The 19,360-nt window shown below is 48.1% G+C and overlaps 1 protein-coding gene across 1 annotated transcript in view; it reads left to right on the top strand.

Moving 5' to 3' along the window:
• Window positions 1–19,360, top strand: part of LOC119963790 — a 1,053,439-nt gene that overhangs the window by 903,965 nt on the left and 130,114 nt on the right. The window contains exon 131 of the mRNA XM_038793076.1: window positions 14,660–14,799. Within this exon, the coding sequence (XP_038649004.1) occupies window positions 14,660–14,799 (140 nt within the window). The remainder of the gene's footprint in view (window positions 1–14,659; window positions 14,800–19,360) is intronic.

Raw genomic sequence — 19,360 nt, 5'->3', positions numbered from 1 at the left:
ATAACCATGTTGAAATCCCCACCCATAATCAACCTGTGCGATCATCCCACTGAACTTTGGGAAAGGTTGACAGGGTTTATTGCTGCTGTTGCACGGTATGAAAATACAACAAAACATTTTTCCCTCACAAAAGACAAGGGAAAATTGATGTAAAAACAAAAACTGCTGAATATGCCCAGCTGGTCTGGCAACACCTGAAGAGGGAGGAAAAAAAGTCATCAGGTTTTTAGCACATGTGAGGTGATTTAAAAAAGTGGGAAGGTCTGTCACAGGGTGGAAGGCAGGAGAAATTAAATGACAAAAGAGTTGTCAATGTGGGGAATGGGACAAGATGTGGCCAGAGGAGGCGTGAATCACAGAATAATGAGCAGCTGCTGTCTCAAAGCAGAAACAAGAGAAAAAAGTGTTAAAATCAAAAGTTGCAAAGGGAAAGGAACCAAAATGGGGCCTGGATAATGATGTAAAATTGTTGAACACGGTGTTGAGTCCAGGATGCTATAAAGCACCTCATGGAAAGTTGAGGTGGTGTTTTTCCAGCTCTATTGGAATAATGCTGCTGATCAAGGACAGAGAGATCAGCAAGGCAGCAAGGCTAAATAAAGGAGATGCAAGCTGAAATGTTGGATACTGATATAAAGCAGAGCGGCTTCACATGTAGGTGTAATGGATTGGGGGTGCGGGGAAAGGGATTGAAGTACGTTAGTGCAATGGGTCACTAAATTCAACAGTAGAAACAGATCAAAAAATGTGTTACACTGGATAATGAAGTTTGAGGAATATTGCGAGTCAATAAGGTAACATTCCATAATATACGGGCAGGTTTACTGCGGTTGATTATCTTTTCCATGTCACCTTACTTACTTTGTAAAAATTTTTTAGTGCATCCACTTACTGTTTTTTTACAATTCAGGGGGAATTTAGCGTGGCCAATCCACCTAACGTGCACATCATTGGGTTGGGGGGGTGAAACCCACGCAGACATGGGGAGAATGTGATAACTCCACACGCACAGCAACCTAGAGCTGGGATTCGAACGCGGCTTCTCATGGAACATTGATCATAGAACAGTGCAGCAGAGAACAGGGGCTTCGGCCCTCGATGTTGTGCCGAGCATTGTCCGAACGCAAGATTAAGCGAGAATGGGCTAGGGTCTAGATGCGTGCAGGTTGTTTCCACTGGCGGGTGAAAGCAGAACTAGGGGACATAGCCTCAAAATAAGGGGAAGTAGATTTAGGACTGAGTTTAGGAGGAACTTCTTCACCCAAAGGGTTGTGAATCTATGGAATTCCTTGCCCAGTGAAGCAGTTGAGGCTCCTTCATTAAATGTTTTTAAGGTAAAGATAGATAGTTTTTTGAAGAAAAAAGGGATTAAGGGTTATGGTGTTCGGGCCGGAAAGTGGAGCTGAGTCCACAAAAGATCAGCCATGATCTCATTGAATGGCGGAGCAGGCTCGAGGGGCCAGATCCCTGTGGAACACCACTAGTCACCCTTTTCCATTTTGAGACACTCCCTTCCACCACTACTCTCTGTCTCCTGTTGCCCAGCCAGTTCTTTATCCATCTAGCCAGTACACCCTGAACCCCATACGACTTCACTTTTTCCATCAACCTGCCATGAGAAACCTAATCAAACGCCTTAGTAAAGTCCATGTATATGACATCTACAGCCCTTCCCTCATCAATTAACTTTGTCACTTCCTCAAAGAATTCTATTCGGTTTGTAAGACATGACCTTCCCTGCACAAAACCATGCTGCCTATCACTGATAAGTCTATTTTCTTCCGGATGTGAATAGATCCTATCCCTCAGTATCTTCTCCAACAGTTTGCCTACCACTGACGTCAAGCCCACAGGTCTATAATTCCCTGGATTATCCCTGCTACCCTTCTTAAACAAAGGGACAACATTAGCAATTCTCCAGTCCTCCGGGACCTCACCCGTGCTCAAGGATGCTGCAAAGATGTCTGTTAAGGCCCCAGCTATTTCAACCCTCGCTTCCCTCAGTAACCTGGGATAGATCCCATCCGGTCCTGGGGACTTGTCCACCTTAATGTCTTTTAGAATACCCAAAACTTCCCCCTTCCGTATGACAACTTGACCTAGAGTATTTAAACATCCATCTCTAGCCTCAACATCCATCTTGTCCCTCTCCTTTGTGAATACCGATGCAAAGTACTCATTAAGAATCTCACCCCCCCCCCCCGCCCCCCCACTTCCGGTGGCGGTGATGCCTGAGTGAGCCGCACATTCGGTGGGGTCTCACTCCGGCGGGGTTTTGGAGCTGATTCCCTGCGATAGCGGGACCTCGGGGGCGGCAAAAAGGCTGCCGGGAAAGGGCTGGAGAGCGGGCTGACAGCGATGGAAACGTGGGAGGCCAGCAGGTAGGGGAAGAGAGAGAGAGAGAGACGGAGGCAAGGAGCAGAGGAAACGGACCTGGAAAGTAATATGGCGGACCCACGGACCTTCCTTCCTCCAGGAGAAGAAAATAAGTTTTGGAGTTGCTGAAGCATGACAACTTGGACCCACTTCAGAGGCCCAGAAGGTAAAATTTAAGGAGCTGGGCGAAGGCATATGAAGCGGCAGCGAAGGCGCTGAGGAGCGGGCTGCGGCATATGGAACAGCGAGAGTCCAGAAGGCAGAAAAAGGAGAAAAAGGGACAGAGACAAGGACCTGAAGAAACTTACCTGGGACCTAAGTGGCGGACACACGGACCCTGGACTCAGCAATCCAGCAGGCGCTGGATAACATGCTCCAGGTAATGAAGTCCAGTTTTGAAGCGCTGAAGCGGGATAGCTTGGACCCAATCCAGAAAGCGGTGGATCAGCTGAACCAGAGGCTGGACGCCCAGGATGTTAAAGTTAAGGAGCTGGGAGAGGCGGTGGAGGAGCAGGCGGATGCGCAGACGGTTGCAGCGCTAGAAGTGGACGGCCTGAAAGAGCGGCAGAGAAGACTGCTGGACAGAGTGGAGGAGCTGGAGAATAGAGTCCGCAGGAATAATGTGAGGATGGTCGGCCTCCCGGAGGGGGCTGAGGGAGCTGATGCTGCAGCGTTTGTAGCAGACCTGCTGAAGCAGCTGATGGGGGCCGAAGCCTTTCCGCGACCGCTGGAGCTGGAGGGGGCACACAGAGTGCAGGCAAGGCAGGGGCGGATGGGCGGACCCCCCCCCCCCCCCCCCCGCCCGATGGTGATTAGGTTCCACAGGTTCGTGGACAAGGAGCGGGTGCTGCAGTGGCCAAAGAGCTCCAGGAGCAGCACGTGGAACAACAGTGTTCTCCGCATCTATCAGGACCTAAGCCAGGAGGTGGCTTGGCGGCGAGCAGCCTTTAAGAATGTCAAGGAGGTGCTGTTCAAGAAGCACGTGAAGTTTGGTCTGCTGTTCCCGGCTCGCCTATGGGTTATGCACCAGGGTCAACACCACTACTTCTCCGAGCCCGAAGAAGCGATGGATTTTGTGAGGGACCTGGGGCTGGTGCCGAAAGGAGGCCCCAAGGACGCGAATTAGGGCGCGAGGATTACTGTGGGAAGGAACGCCGAATGTGCCTGGACTGCTGCTCAACGGTTTGCTGGGCCAAAGGGGCCAAGCGGAACATTTGGGACTCTTTCCTTTGTTCATGGACATTGGTTTGGGGGATTTTTTCCCCCTTTTTTGGTTTTTTTTTTGTTGGGGTCTCTCTTGTTTCTTAGGAGGGGGTTTTTGTTTTTGGGTTTATTTTTGTGCTTTTACTCTTTTTTCTGTTTTTGTTTTCCTGTTTGGGCTGGTTTGTACTTTTTGTGCAGCTCGCAGAAGACACTGGAGGCGGCTTGCCCCAGTGGGTGGGAGAGGGGGATGGGGTGCTAGGGAGTGGGGAGAAGGACGGGGAAACAATGGGACTGAGACAGGAAGGCGCCGGAGTGTTGAGTCACCGGGCTAGCAGATTGGCTAGTCAAGGGAGTCAGGTGGGGGGGGAAGTTATAGCCAGTAGATGGCAGGGGTGGGGTAATCGGGGGATGGGGTTGGGGGGGGGGGGGGGTTGTTCTGCTGACGGGGGAGGGACTTGAAAAAGGCACTGGAAAGGAGGTCGAGGGTGGAGGCAGCCAGAGGGCGGGCCAGGAATGGCGCGACGCACGGGCCAGGGGCTGGCCCGAGAAAGGCTATGGCTGACCGGCGGGGTGGGGGGGGGGGTGGGATGTGCCCCCCGACCAGGCTGATCACCTGGAACGTCAAGGGACTGAATTGGCCGGTTAAGAGGGCGCGGGTTTTCGCGCACTTGCGGGCCCTGAGGACGGACGTAATTATGTTGCAGGAGACACATCTGAAAGTGTCAGACCAGACCAGGCTAAGGAAGGGCTGGATTAGCCAGGTCTTCCACTCGGACTTGGACTCGAAGTCCAGGGGGGTGGCAATCATGATCAACAAGCGGGTGCAATTTGAGGCGGAGGGCATAGCCACAGACAGCGGGGGCAGATACCTGATGGTACGGGGCAGACTGGAGGGGAGAAGAGTGGTGCTGGTGAATATATATGCCCCGAACTGGGATGACGTGGACTTCATTAAAAGAGTGCTGGGGAAGATCCCGGACCTGGATTCTCGCAGGCTAATAATGGGAGGGGACTTTAACATGGTCCTTGACCCGACTTTGGATCGGTCGTGTCCCAGAACAGGTAGACTCTCAGCAATGGCAAGGGAGCTGAAAGGGTTTATGGAGCAAATGGGGGCAGTGGACCCCTGGAGAGAGGGACAGCCAACAGGAAGGGGCTACTTGTTTTACTCGCACATCCATAAAGTATATTCCAGGATAGATTTCTTTGTACTAAGCAGGGACTGTATGGGGGAGGTAAAGAACACGGAATACTCAGCAATTACCATTTCAGACCATGCCCCGCATTGGGTGGACCTGCAGTTCGGGGGAGCGAGCTATCAACACCCGCAATGGAGGCTAGATGTGGGACTGCTGTCGGAGGAGGGGATCTGCGAGAGGCTTCGGAGATGTATGCAAAATTACCTGCAGGTGAATGACACGGGGGAGGTCTCAGCGGCGACCCTGTGGGAAGCGCTAAAGGCAGTAGTGCGGGGGGGGGAGCTGATTTCAATTGGGGCCCACAGAGCCAAGGCAGACCGGGCAGAGATGGATAGATTGGTCAGGGAAATGGGTCGGATAGATGAAGAGCACGTGGAGTCCCCGGGGGAGGTTTTACTCAGGGAGAGGCAGAGACTACAGGCGAAACTGGGGGCTCTATCCACGAGCAGGGCCGTGGAACAGCTTAGGAAGGCGAGGGGAGTGGTGTACGAGCATGGGGAAAAGGCTAGCAGACTGTTAGCGCAGCAACTCAGGAGGAGGGAGGCGGCCAGGGAAATAGGTAGAGTAAGAGACGGGGGGGGGGGGGGCGCAAAGTGGAGGACCCGGCAGAATTGAATAAGGTATTCCGGGACTTCTATCGTAAGCTGTATACTTCGGAGCCGCCGGAAGAACCGGAGGGGATGAAAAGGTTTCTGGACGGGTTAACATTCCCAACAGTAGGTGGGGGGCGAGCGGAAGAGCTGGGGGCCCCGATTAGAGTAGAGGAGTTATTGGGGGGCCTTAAGGCCATGCAGTCGGGGAAGTCCCCGGGGCCGGATGGATACCCAGTAGAGTTTTATAGGAAGTTCTCTGAGCTGGTGGGCCCGGTCTTGGCGAGGGTTTTCAATGAGGCAAGGGACAGAGGGACCCTGCCGCCGACAATGTCACAAGCCACCATATCTCTGATATTGAAGCGGGGTAAAGACCCGGAGGCGTGCGGGTCCTACAGGCCAATCTCCCTGATTAATGTAGACGCCAAGCTCCTGGCAAAGGTACTGGCGGGTAGAATGGAGGACTGTGTACCGGAGGTGATTGGGGAGGATCAAACTGGGTTCGTGAAAGGAAGGCAGCTGGCGGCCAACCTGAGAAGATTACTTAATGTGATAATGATGCCCCCAGTGAGTAGGGAGGTGGAGGTAGTGGTGGCAATGGACGCCGAGAAGGCCTTTGACTGGTGGAGTGGGACTATCTATGGGAGGTGCACGGACGGTTTGGGTTCGGGGAGGGATTGGTGGATTGGATCAAACTATTATATCAGGCCCCGAGGGCCAGCGTCAGGACCAACAGAGAAGTGTCGGAGTATTTTAGGTTGTACCGAGGGACCAGGCAGGGCTGCCCGCTCTCTCCGCTGCTGTTTGCGCTGGCCATAGAGCCGCTGGCGATTGCGCTGAGAGCCGCAGAGGGTTGGAAGGGGATGGTGAGGGGCGGGGTTGAACACAGGGTTTCTCTTTATGCAGACGACCTGCTCCTGTATGTGTCGGACCCAGTGGCCGGGATGGGAACTATACTGGGAATGCTGCGGGAGTTCGGCCAGTTCTCAGGATACAAATTAAATACGGTCAAGAGTGAAATGTTTGTGGTCCAGGCAAGGGGCCAGGAGAACAGATTGAGAGGGCTACCGTTTAGGCTGGTTGAGGAAAATTTCCGGTATTTGGGAATCCAGGTGGCACGAGACTGGGGCAGGCTGCATAAGTTAAATTTGGCCAGGGTGGTGGAGCAAATGAAGGGAGAGTTTCGGAGATGGGATGCACTCCCGCTGTCGCTGGCAGGGAGGGTGCAGACTGTAAAGATGACAATCCTCCCTCGATTTTTGTTTATTTTTCAGTGCCTCACGATCTTTATCCCACAGACCTTCTTCAAAAGAGTTAACGGGCTGATCATGAGCTTTGTCTGGGCGGGAAAATCCCCGCGGGTGAAGAAGGCGATGTTGGAGAGGAACCGCAACGAGGGAGGGCTGGCTTTGCCGAGTCTGATCAGTTATTACTGGCCGGCCAACATCGCTATGATAAGGAAGTGGATGGTGGGTACGGGGTCTATTTGGGAGCGGGTGGAGGCGGCTTCGTGCAGGGGCTCCAGCTTGGCAGCCCTGGTCACGGCTCCTCTACCGCTGCCGCCGGCCAAGTACACCACCAGCCCAGTAGTGGTGGCGACCCTGCGGATATGGGGCCAGTGGAGGAGGCATGTTGGGGAGATGGGGGCATCTGTCTGGACGCCAATCTGCGACAACCATCGGTTTGCCCCCGGCAGTATGGATGGGGGGTTCCGAGTATGGCGGCGAGCAGGGGCGGGAAGGGTGGGTGATATGTTCCTGGAAGGGAGCTTTGCGAGTCTGAGGAGCTCGGAGGAGAAATTTGGGTTGGTAAGGGGAAATGATTTTAGATACCTACAGTTGCGGGACTTTGTTCGTAGACAGGTCCCATCTTTCCCACGCCTCCCGCCAATGGGGATCCTCGACAGAATAGTCTTTAGGACGGAAGAAGGGGAGGGTAGCGTCTCGGGTATATATAAGGTGCTCATGAGGGAGGAAGGGTCCCAGACAGAGGAACTGAAACTTAAATGGGAAGAGGAGCAAGGTGGGGAAATGGAGGATGGGCTGTGGGCAGAGGCCCTGAGTAGGGTAAATTCGACCGCGACATGTGCTAGGCTCGGGCTGATTCAATTTAAGGTCGTTCACCGGGCCCATATGATGGTGGCTCGGATGAGCAAACTCTTCGGGATAGAGGACAAATGCGTTAGGTGCGCGGGAGGACCAGCGAACCACGTGCACATGTTTTGGGCATGCCCTAAGCTGAGGGGGTACTGGGAGGGATTTGCGGGGGTCATGTCCCGGGTACTAAAAACAAGGGTGGTGATGAGTCCAGGGGTGGCAATTTTTGGGGTTTCGGAGGACCCGGGGGTCCAGGGGGAGAAAGAGGCCGATGTTTTAGCCTTTGCTTCCCTGATAGCCCGGCGACGAATACTATTGGCGTGGAGGGACTCAAAGCCCCCGAAGACTGAGTTGTGGCTTGTGGACATGTCGAGTTTCCTGGGTATGGAGAAAATTAAGTTTGCCTTGAGGGGATCTGTGCAGGGGTTCGCCCGGAGGTGGCAACCATTTATTGACATCTTTGCGGGAAAGTGAGCGTCAGCAGGGGGTGGGGGGGGGGGGGGGGGGGGTTGAGTAGAGTAGGAGGGAAAATATGGCGGGTAGTACGGGTGGGAGGGGAGCGGGCTTGTGCAATATGTTATGATTGAAGTATTGTAAGTACATGGATGTTTGCACATTTTTGCCTTTTTTGCTTTCTTTCTGATGATGTCTGTAACTGTTTATAAAGCCAAAAACTACCTCAATAAAATTGTTTATTAAAAAAAAAGAATCTCACCCATTTCGTCTGAGTCCACGCATAAATTCCCTCTTTTGTCTTTGAGTGGGCCAATCCTTTCTCTAGTTACCCTCTTGCTCCTTACATACGAATAAAAGGGTTTGGGATTTTCCTTAACCCTGTTAGCCAAAGATATTTCATGACCCCTTTTAGCCCTCTTTATTGCGTGTTTGAGATTCGTCCTACTTTCCCGATATTCCTCCAAAGCATCATCAGTTTTGAGTTGGCTCGATCCTATGTATGCTTCCTTTTTTAGTAGGGAAGATGATGGAATCTATCATCAAAAAAGAAATAGTGAGACGTCTGCATGGAAATTGTCCCATTGGGCAGACGAAGCATGGGTTCATAAATGGGAAGGTTGTGCCTTACTAATGGAGTGGAATTTTTTGAGGACGCTACCAGAGCGGTAGATAATGGGGAGCCAATGGATGTGGTATATCTGGATTTCCAGAAAACCTTTGGCAAGATGCCACACAAAAGGTTGCTGCACAGGATAAAGATGCATGGCATTAAGGGTAAAGTAGTAGCATGGATAGAGGATTGGTTAACTAATAGAAAGCAAAGAGTGGGGATTAATGAGTGTTTCTCTGGTTGGCAATCAGTAGCTAGTGGTGTCTCTCAGGGAACAGTGCTGGGACCACAATTGTTTACAATTTGCTTCAATGATTTGGAGTTGGGGACAAAGGGCAATATGTCCAAGTTTGCAGACGACACTAAGATGAGTGGTGAAGCAAAAAGTGCAGAGGATTCCGGAAGCCTGCAGAGGGATTTGGATGGGTTAAGTGAATGGACTAGGGTCTGGCAGATGGAAAACAATGTTGACAAATGTGTGGTTATCCATTTTGGTAGGAATAACAGCAAACAGGATAATTAATTAAATGACAAAATATTAAAACATGCTGCTGTGCAGAGAGACCTGGGTGTGCTCGTGCATGAGTCAAAAATATTGTTTTACAGTTACAACAGGTGATTAAGACAGAGAATGGAATTTTGTCATTCATTGCTTAAGAGATGGAGTTCAAGACTAGGGAGGTTATGCTGCAATTGTATAAGATGTCAGTGAGGCCAAACCTGGAGTATTGTGTTCAGTTTAGGTTCCCTTACCTGAGAAAGGACGGACTGGAGGTTGTGCAAAGGGGATTCACCAGGTTAATCCCAGAGCTGAAGGGGTTGGATTACGAGGAGAAGTTGCATAGTCTGGGTGTGTACTCATTGGAATTTAGAAGGATGAGGGAGGGATTTTCTAGAAACATGTGAAATTGTGAAGGGAATAGATAGGATAGATGTGGGCAGGTCATTTCCACTGGCGGGTGAAAGCAGAACTCGGGGGCACAGCCTGAAAATAAGGGGAAATAGATTGAGGGGTGAGTTTAGGAGGAACTTCTTCACCCAAAGGGTTGTGCATCTATAGAATTCATTGCCCAGTGAAGCAGTTGAGGCTCCTTCATGAAATGTTTTTTTAGAGAAAGATCAATAGCTTTTTGAAGAATAAAGGGATTCAGGGTTTTAGTAAGCTCAGAGAAGGGGGCAAAAGAGGGGGAGGTGTGGCGCTGCTAGTCAAGGACAGTATTACGGTGGCGGAAAGGATGCTAGATGGAGACTCTTCTTCCGAGGTAGTATGGGCTGAGGTTAGAAACAGGAAAGGAGAGGTCACCCTGTTGGGAGTTTTCTATAGGCCACCTAATAGTTCTAGGGATGTAGAGGAAAGGATGGCGAAGATGATTCTGGAAAAGAGCGAAAGTAACAGGGTAGTTGTTATGGGAGACTTTAACTTTCCAAATATTGACTGGAAAAGATATAGTTCGAGTACATTAGATGGGTCGTTCTTTGTACAATGTGTGTAGGAGGGTTTCCTGACACAATATGTTGACAGGCCAACAAGAGGTGAGGCCACATTGGATTTAGTTTTGGGTAATGAACCAGGCCAGGTGTTAGATCTGGAGGTAGGTGAGCACTTTGGAAACAGTGACCACAATTCGGTGACCTTTACATTAGTGATGGAAAGGGATAAGTATATCCCGCAGTGCAAGAGTTATAGCTGGGGGAAGGGCAATTATGATGCCATTAGACATGACTTAGGATGTGTAGGTTGGAGAAGTAGGCTGCAAGGGTTGGGCACACTGGATATGTGGAGCTTGTTCAAGGAACAGCTATTGCGTGTTCTTGATAAGTACGTACCAGTCAGGCAGGGAGGAATGGGTAGAGCAAGGGAACCGTGGTTTACCAAAGAAGTGGAATCTCTTGTTAAGAGGAAGAAGGAGGCCTATGTGAAGATGAGGCGTGAAGTTTCAGTCGGGGCGCTTGATAGTTACAAGGAAGCGAGGAAGGATCTAAAGAGAGAGCTAAGACGAGCAAGGAGGGGACATGAGAAGTCTTTGGCAGGTAGGATCAAGGAAAACCCAAAAGCTTTCTATAGGTATGTCAGGAATAAAAGAATGACTAGGGTAAGAGTAGGGCCAGTCAAGGACAGTGGTGGGAAGTTGTGTGTGGAGGCTGAGGAGATAAGTGAGATACTAAATGAATACTTTTTGTCAGTATTCACTCAGGAAAAAGATAATGTTGTGGAGGAGAATGCTGAGACCCAGGCTATTAGAATAGATGGCATTGAGGTGCGTAGGGAAGAAGTGTTGGCAATTCTGGACAAGGTGAAAATAGATAAGTCCCCGGGGCCTGATGGGATTTATCCTAGGATTCTCTGGGAAGCCAGGGAAGAGATTGCTGAGCCTTTGGCTTTGATTTTTATGTCATCATTGGCTACAGGAATAGTGCCAGAGGATTGGAGGATAGCAAATGTGGTCCCTTTGTTCAAGAAGGGGAGTAGAGATAACCCCGGTAACTATAGGCCGGTGAGCCTCACGTCTGTTGTGGGTAAAGTCTTGGAGAGGATTATAAAAGATACGATTTATAATCATCTAGATAGGAATAATATGATTAGGGATAGTCAGCATGGTTTTGTGAAGGGTAGGTCATGCCTCACAAACCTTATCGAGTTCTTTGAGAAGGTGACTGAACAGGTAGACGAGGGTAGAGCAGTTGATGTGGTGTATATGGATTTCAGTAAAGCGTTTGATAAGGTTCCCCACTGTCGGCTATTGCAGAAAATATGGAGGCTGGGGATTGAGGGTGATTTAGAGATGTGGATCAGAAATTGGCGAGTTGAAAGAAGACAGAGGGTGGTGGTTGATGGCAAATGTTCAGAATAGAGTTCAGTTACGAGTGGCGTACCACAAGGATCTGTTCTGGGGCCGTTGCTGTTTGTCATTTTTATAAATGACCTAGAGGAGGGCACAGAAGGTTGGGTGAGTAAATTTGCAGACGACACGAAAGTCGGTGGAGTTGTAGACAGTGTGGAAGGATGTTGCAGGTTACAGAGGGACATAGATAAGCTGCAGAGCTGGGCTGAGAGGTGGCAAATGGAGTTTAATGTAGAGAAGTGTGAGGTGATTCACTTTGGAAAGAAAAACAGGAATGCGGAATATTTGGCTAATGGTAAAATTCTTGGCAGTGTGGATGAGCAGAGGGATCTCGGTGTCCATGTACATAGATCCCTGAAAGTTGCCACCCAGGTTGATAGGGTTGCGAAGAAGGCCTATGGTGTGTTGGCCTTTATTGGTAGAGGGATTGAGTTCCGGAGCCATGAGGTCATGTTGCAGCTGTACAAAACTCTGGTATGGCCGCATTTGGAGTATTGCGTACAGTTCTGGTCGCCTCATTATAGGAAGGACGTGGAAGCTTTGGAACGGGTGCAGAGGAGATTTACCAGGATGTTGCCTGGTATGGAGGGAAAATCTTATGAGGAAAGGCTGATGGACTTGAGGTTGTTCTCGTTAGAGAGAAGAAGGTTAAGAGGTGACTTAATAGAGGCATACAAAATGATCAGAGGGTTAGATAGGGTGGACAGTGAGAGCTTTCTCCCGCGGATGGAGGTGGCTAGCACGAGGGGACATAGCCTTAAATTGAGGGGTAATAGATATAGGACAGACGTCAGAGGTAGGTTTTTTACGCCAAGAGTGGTGAGGCCGTGGAATGCCCTACCTGCAACAGTAGTGACCTCGCCAACATTGAGGGCATTTAAAAGTTTATTGGATAAGCATATGGATGATAATGGCATAGTGTAGGTTAGATGGCCTTTAGTTTTTGACTTCCCATGGCGGTGCAACATCGTGGGCCGAAGGGCCTGTACTGCGCTGTATCGTTCTATGTTCTATGTAGGGTTATGGTGTTCGGGCCGGAAAGTGGAGCTGAGTCCACAAAAATCAGTTATGATCTCATTGAATGGTGGAGCAGGATCGAGCGGCCATGTGGCCTTCTCCTGCTTCTAGTTCTTATGTTCTTATGTGCCTGTCAGGGAGGGAGGAAGTGGTCAAGCGAGGGAACCGTGGTTTACTAAAGTAGTTGAATCACTTGTCAAGAGGAAGAAGGAGACTTATATAAAGATGGGGTTACAGGTTAGCTAGGAAGGATCTAAAGAGACAATTAAGAAGGGCCAGGAGGGGACGTGAGAAATCTTTGGCACGTAGGATCAAGGATAACCCTAAAGTTTTCTATAGGTATGTGAGGAATAAAAGAATGACTAGGGTAAGATGTGGGCCTGTCAAGGAAAGTTGTGCGTGGAGTCCAAGGAGATAGGAGAGATGCTGAATTAATATTTTTCATCAGTATTCACACAGGAAAAAGACGATGTTGTTGAGGAGAATAATGAGGTACAGGCTACTCGACTTAAAGGACTTGTGGTTCATAAGGAGGTGGTGTGAGCAATTCTGGAAAGTGTGAAAATACCTAAGTCCCCTGAGCTTGATGGGATTTATCCTAGGATTCTCTGTGAATTAAGGGAATAGATTGCTGAGCCTTTGGCTTTGATCTTTATGTTATGTTTGCCTACAGGAAAAGTGCCAGTAGGTTGGAGGACATCAAATGTTGCCCCCTTGTTCAAGAAGGGGAATAGAGACAACCCCGGTAACTATAGACCAGTGAGCCTTACTCTGTTGTGGGCAATATCTTGGAAAGTCTCAGAAGAAATAGAATTTATAATCATCTGGAAAGGAATAATTTGATTAGCGATAGTCAACACGGTTTTGTGAAGGGTAGGTCGTGCCTCACAAACCTTATTGAGTTCTTTGAAAAGGTGACCAAAAAGGTGATCGAGGGTAAAGCAGTTGATTGGTGGACATGGATTTCAGTAAAGCGTTTGATGAGCTTCCGCATGGTGGGCCATTGCAGAAGACACGGAGACATGGGATTCAGGGTAATTTAGCAGTGTGGATCAGAAATTGGCTAGCTGGAAGAAGACAAATTTGATAGGAAATGTTCAGCCGGAGTTCAGTTACTAGTGGTGTACCACAAAGAACTGTTTTGGGGCCACTGCTGTTTCTCATTTTTATAAATGGCCTGGAGGAGGGCGTAGCAGTATGGGTGAGTAAATCTGCAGATGGCACGAAACTCGGTGGAGTTGTGGACAGTGCGGAACGATGTTGCCAGTTACAGAGGAGCAGTATAAGCTGCAGAGCTGGGCTGACAGGTGGCAAATGGACTTTAATGCAGAAAAGTGTGAGGTGATTCATTTTGGAAGGAATAACAGGAAGACAGATTACTGGGCTAATGTTAAGATTCTTGGTAGTGTGGATGAGCGGAGAGATCTCGGTGTCCATGCACATAGATCCCTCAAAGTTGTCACTCCGGTAGATAGTGCTATTGATACTTTGGTGTGTTATCTTTTATTGCTAGAGAGATTGAGTTTCGGAGCCATGAGGTCATGTTGCAGCTGTACAAAACTCTGGTGCGACTGCATTTGGAGCAGTGCTTGCAGTTCTGGTCGCTGCATAATAGGAAGGACATGGAAGCATTGGAAAGGGTGCAGAGGAGATTTACCAGGATGTTGCCTGGTCTGGAGGGAAGATCTTATGAGGGAAGGCTGAGGGTCTTGAGGCTGTTTTCGTCAGAGAAAAGAAGGTTTAGAGCTGACTTAATGGAGGCATACAAGATAACCAGAGGATTAGATATGGTGAACAGTGATAGACTTTTTCCTCGGATGATAATGATCAGCACATGGGGACATAGCTTTAAATTTAGGGGAGATAGATATAGGACTGATATGAGAGGTTGCTTCTTTATTCAGAGAATAGTAAGGGAGCGGAATGCCCTGCATGCAACAGGAGTGGACTCGCCAATATTAAGGGCATTTAAATGGTCATTGGATAAACATATGGATGATAATGGGATAGTGTAGATGGGCTTGGCAGTGGTTTCACAGGTTGGCACAACATGGAGGGCCGAAGTGCCTGTCCTGTTCTATGTTCTATGTTCTGAAGTGCGTCAGGACATTTTACTGCATTAAAGGCACTATTATAAATGCAAGTTGTTGGCGATCATTACCAGTATCTCAAATCATTGCTCAGATGGCCTCTACTCATTTCTACTCTGTCAGATTCTGTTACCTTTCTGCTACATGTGTACATTTAAGGTCTCATTCTACTCACACAGCGGTTGTCCAACCACCATCAAACCTACGCTTCTCAGATATCACGAGGAAAAGTTTCCGGTTGGACTGGGATCATGGATCGGAGGAGGCGGACCAGTACAGAATCAGCTGGGTTCCATCTGGGGGAGGGGACAAAAAAGAGGTGATGAAATCCATACTTTCTGCTTCTGTGTAGCTCCAGCTGATTTTTAAATGTGCCTTGCGACATGCGAGTGTGAAGCAAAACCGCTGTCAGACAGATCTGTATATGTGTGAAAATGTTCCTCCTTTCCAGCAACAATGTTTCATTGTATCCTTGTAATCCTTTCCACACTTGCTAATGAATTGAATTCTCTGTTGGTCGTGGTGGCATGATCTCACTGAAAACAGCAGGTATTTTCCATTCCCAACAGGGACACGCAAAGACACGGGCAGGACTGGAAAATTTGGAGATTGGCCAATTTGGAGAGTGGCCCCCTGAGTGATATTAAATTCAAACATCCCCATTTAATTATGGGAATCAGTTTGCAGAAAACAAATTGGTTTCATGCACTGAACGTATCTTGACCTTCACTTTCTGCCTATTCTTCCAGATGATTATAAATGGCAATGAGAGAAGCCTGGTTTTAGATAACCTGGATCCTGACACCTTATATGATGTTACCCTTACTGCCATCTACCCAAACAAGAAGGAAAGTGATGACGTTTCAGCCTCCCAGCGTACATGTAAGTCCGGGCAATAGGAAGGGATGACATCGGTGCAATGGAGGACAAGGTTGAATCCAGTTGGGTGGAAATTAGGAATAGTAAGGTGAAAAAGGCACTGATAGGAGTAGTCTATAGGCCACCAAATAGTAACAACATGGTGGGGCAGGCAATAAACAAAGAAATAACTGATGCATGTAGAAATGGTACAGTCTTTATCATGGGGGATTTTAATCTACATGTTGATTGGTTTAACCAGGTCGGTCAAGGCTGCCTGGTGGAGGAGTTTATAGAAAATATCCGTGATAGTTTCCTAGAAGAGTATGTAATAAAGAACAAAGAAAATTACAGCACAGGAACAGGCCCTTCGGCCCTCCCAGCCTGCGCCGATCCAGATCCTTTATCGAAACCTGTCTCCTATTTTCCAAGGTCTACTTCCCTCTGTTCTCGCCCATTCATATACCTGTCTAGATGCCTCTTAAATGATGCTATCGTGCCCGCCTCTACCACCTCCGCTGATAAAGCGTTCCAGGCACCCACCACCCTCTGCGTAAAAAACTTTCCACGCACATCTCCCTTAAACATTCCCCCTCTCACCTTGAAATCGTGACCCCTTGTAACTGACACCCCTACTCTTGGGAAAAGCTTGTTGCTATCCACCCTGTCCATACCTCTCATAATTTTGTAGACCTCAATCAGGTACGCCCTCAATCTCCGTCTTTAAAACGAAAACAATCCTAATCTACTCAACCTTTCTTCATAGCTAGCACCCTCCATGCCAGACAACATCCTGGTGAACCTCCTCTGCACCCTCTCCAAAGCATCCACATCCTTCTGGTAATGTGGCGACCAGAACTGCACACAGTATTCCAAATGTGGTCGAACCAAAGTCCTATACAACTGTAACATGACCTGCTGACTCTTGTACTCAATACCCCGTCCGATGAAGGCAAGCTTGCTGTATGCCATCTTGACCACTCTATCAACCTGCGTTGCCACCTTCAGGGTACAATGGTCCTGAACTCCCAGATCTCTCTGTACATCAATTTTCCCCAAGACCCTTCCATTGACCATATAGTCTGCTCTTGAATTTGATCTTCCAAAATGCATCACCTCGCATTTGCCTGGATTGAACTCCTTTTCCCATTTCTCTGCCCAACTCTCCAATCTATCTATATATTGTTGTATTCTCTGACAGTCCTCCTCGCTATCTGCAACTCCACCAATCTTAGTATCATCTGCAAACTTGCTAATCAGACCACCTATACCTTCCTCCAGGTCATTTATGTAGATCACAAACAGCAGTGGTCCGAGCACGGATCCCTGTGGAACACCACTAGTCACCCTTCTCCATTTTGAGACACTCCCTTCCACCACTACTCTCTGTCTCCTGTTGCCCAGCCAGTTCTTTATCCATCTAGCTAGTACATCCTGAACCCCATCCGACTTCATTTTTTCCATCAACCTGCCATGGGAAACCTTATCAAACACCTTACTAAAGTCCATGTATATGACATCTACAGCCCTTCCCACATCAATTAACTTTGTCACTTCCTCAAAGAATTCTATTAGGTTTGTAAGACATAACCTCCCCTGCACAAAACCATGCAGCCTATCACTGATAAGTCTATTTTCTTCCAGATGTGAATAGATCCTCTCCCTCAGTATCTTCTCCAACAGTTTGCCTACCACTGACGTCAAGCTCACAGGTCTATAATTCCCTGGATTATCCCTGCTACCCTTCTTAAACAAAGGGACAACATTAGCAATTTTCCAGTCCTCCGGGACCTCACCCGTTCTCAAGGATGCTGCAAAGATGTCTGTTAAGGCCCCAGCTATTTCAACCCTCGCTTCCCTCAGCAACCTGGGATAGATCCCATCCGGTCCTGGGGACTTGTCCACCTTAATGTCTTTTAGAATACCCAAAACTTCCCCCTTCCGTATGACAACTTGACCTAGAGTATTTAAACATTCATCTCTAGCCTCAACATCCGTCTTGTCCCTCTCCTTTGTGAACACTGATGCAAAGTACTCATTAAGAATCTCACCCATTTCCTCTGAGTCCACGCATAAATTCCCTCTTTTGTCTTTGAGTGGGCCAATCTTTTCTCTAGTTACCCTCTTGCTCCTTACATACGAATAAAAGGCTTTGGGATTTTCCTTAACCCTGTTAGCCAAAGATATTTCATGACCCCTTTTAGCCCTCGTTATTGCGTGTTTGAGATTCGTCCTACTTTCACGATATTCCTCCAAAGCTTCATCAGTTTTGAGTTGCCTCGATCCTATGTATGCTTCCTTTTTCATCTTAGCTAGTCTCACAATTCCACCCGTCATCCATGGTTCCCTAATCTTGCCATTTCTATCTCTCATTTTCACAGGAACATGTCTGTCCTGCACTCTAATCAACCTTTCCTTAAAAGACTCCCACATTTCAAATGTGGATTTACCCTTAAACAGCTGCTCCCAATCCACATTCCCTAGCTCCTGCCGAATTTTGTTACACTCTGCCTTTCCCCAATTTAGTACTCTTTCTTTCGGACCACTCTTGTCCTTGTCCATGAGTAACAGAACCTTCAAGGGAACAAGCGGTCCTAGATCTGGTCCTGTATCATGAGACAGGATTGACTAATGATCTCATAGTTTGGGATAATCTCGGAAGGAGCGATCACATTATGGTGCAATTTAAAATACAGATGGAGGGTGAGAAGGTGAATTCAAACAGTAGTGTTTTGTGCTCAAACAAAGCAGATTACAATGAGATGAGAAAAGAGCTAGCTAAGGTAGACTGGGAGCAAAGACTTTATGGTGAAACAGTTGAGGAACAGTGGAGAACCTTCCAAGCGATTTTTCACAGTATATACCAACAAAAAGGAAGGACTGTAGAAAGAGAGAAAATCGACCGTGCATATCTTAGGAAATAAGGAAGAGTATCAAATTGATGGAAAAAGCATCCAATGTGGCAAAGATTAGTGGGAGACTAGAGAACTGGGAAATCTTTAAGGGGCAACGGAAAGCTACTAAAAAAGCTATAAAGAAGAGAAAGATAGATTATGAGAGTGAACAGGTGCAGGAATGTGGCAACTAGGGGCTTTTCAGGTAAATATCTGTCCTGTCGAGGATGAGAAGAGTGATTTAATAATGGGAGTTGAGGAAATGGATGAGGAACTGAACAGGTTTTTTGGGTCTGTCTTCACAGTGGAAGAGACAACATGCCAGTGACTGATAGAAATTAGGCTATGACAGGTGAGGACCTTGAGATGATTGTTTTCATGAAGGAGATAGTGGTGGGCAAGCCCATAGGGCTAAAGATAGACAAGTCTCCTGGCCCTGATGGAATGCGTCACAGAGTGCTAAAAGAGATGGCTAGGGAAACTGCAAATGCACTAGTGATAATTTACGAAAATTCACTAGACTCTGGGATGGTCCCGGCGGATTGGAAATTAGCAAACGTGACACCACTGTTTAAAAAAAAAGGTAGGCAGAGAGCGGGAAATTATTGGCCAGTTAGCTTAACTTCGGTAGTAGCGAAGATGATGCAATGTATCATCAAAGAAGAAATAGTGAGACGTCTGCATGGAAATTGTCCCATTGGGCAGACGAAGCATGGGTTCATAAATGGGAAGGTTGTGCCTTACTAATGGAGTGGAATTTTTTGAGGACCCTGCCAGAGCGGTAGATAAAGGGGAGCCAATGGATGTGGTATATCTGGATTTCCAGAAAACCTTTGGCAAGATGCCACACAAAAGGTTGCTGCACAGGATAAAGATGCATGGCATTAAGGGTAAAGTAGTAGCATGGATAGAGGATTGGTTAACTAATAGAAAGCAAAGAGTGGGGATTAATGCGTGTTTCTCTGGTTGGCAATCAGTAGCTAGTGGTGTCTCTCAGGGAACAGTGCTGGGACCGCAATTGTTCACAATTTGCTTCAATGATTTGGAGTTGGGGACAAAGGGCAATATGTCCAAGTTTGCAGACGACACTGAGATGAGTGGTAAAGCAAAAAGTGCAGAGGATTCCGG

This window comes from Scyliorhinus canicula, chromosome 3 (assembly GCF_902713615.1).
Source record: "Scyliorhinus canicula chromosome 3, sScyCan1.1, whole genome shotgun sequence".
NCBI lineage: Eukaryota > Metazoa > Chordata > Chondrichthyes > Carcharhiniformes > Scyliorhinidae > Scyliorhinus > Scyliorhinus canicula.
This window is presented reverse-complemented; position numbering and strand designations above follow the sequence as displayed.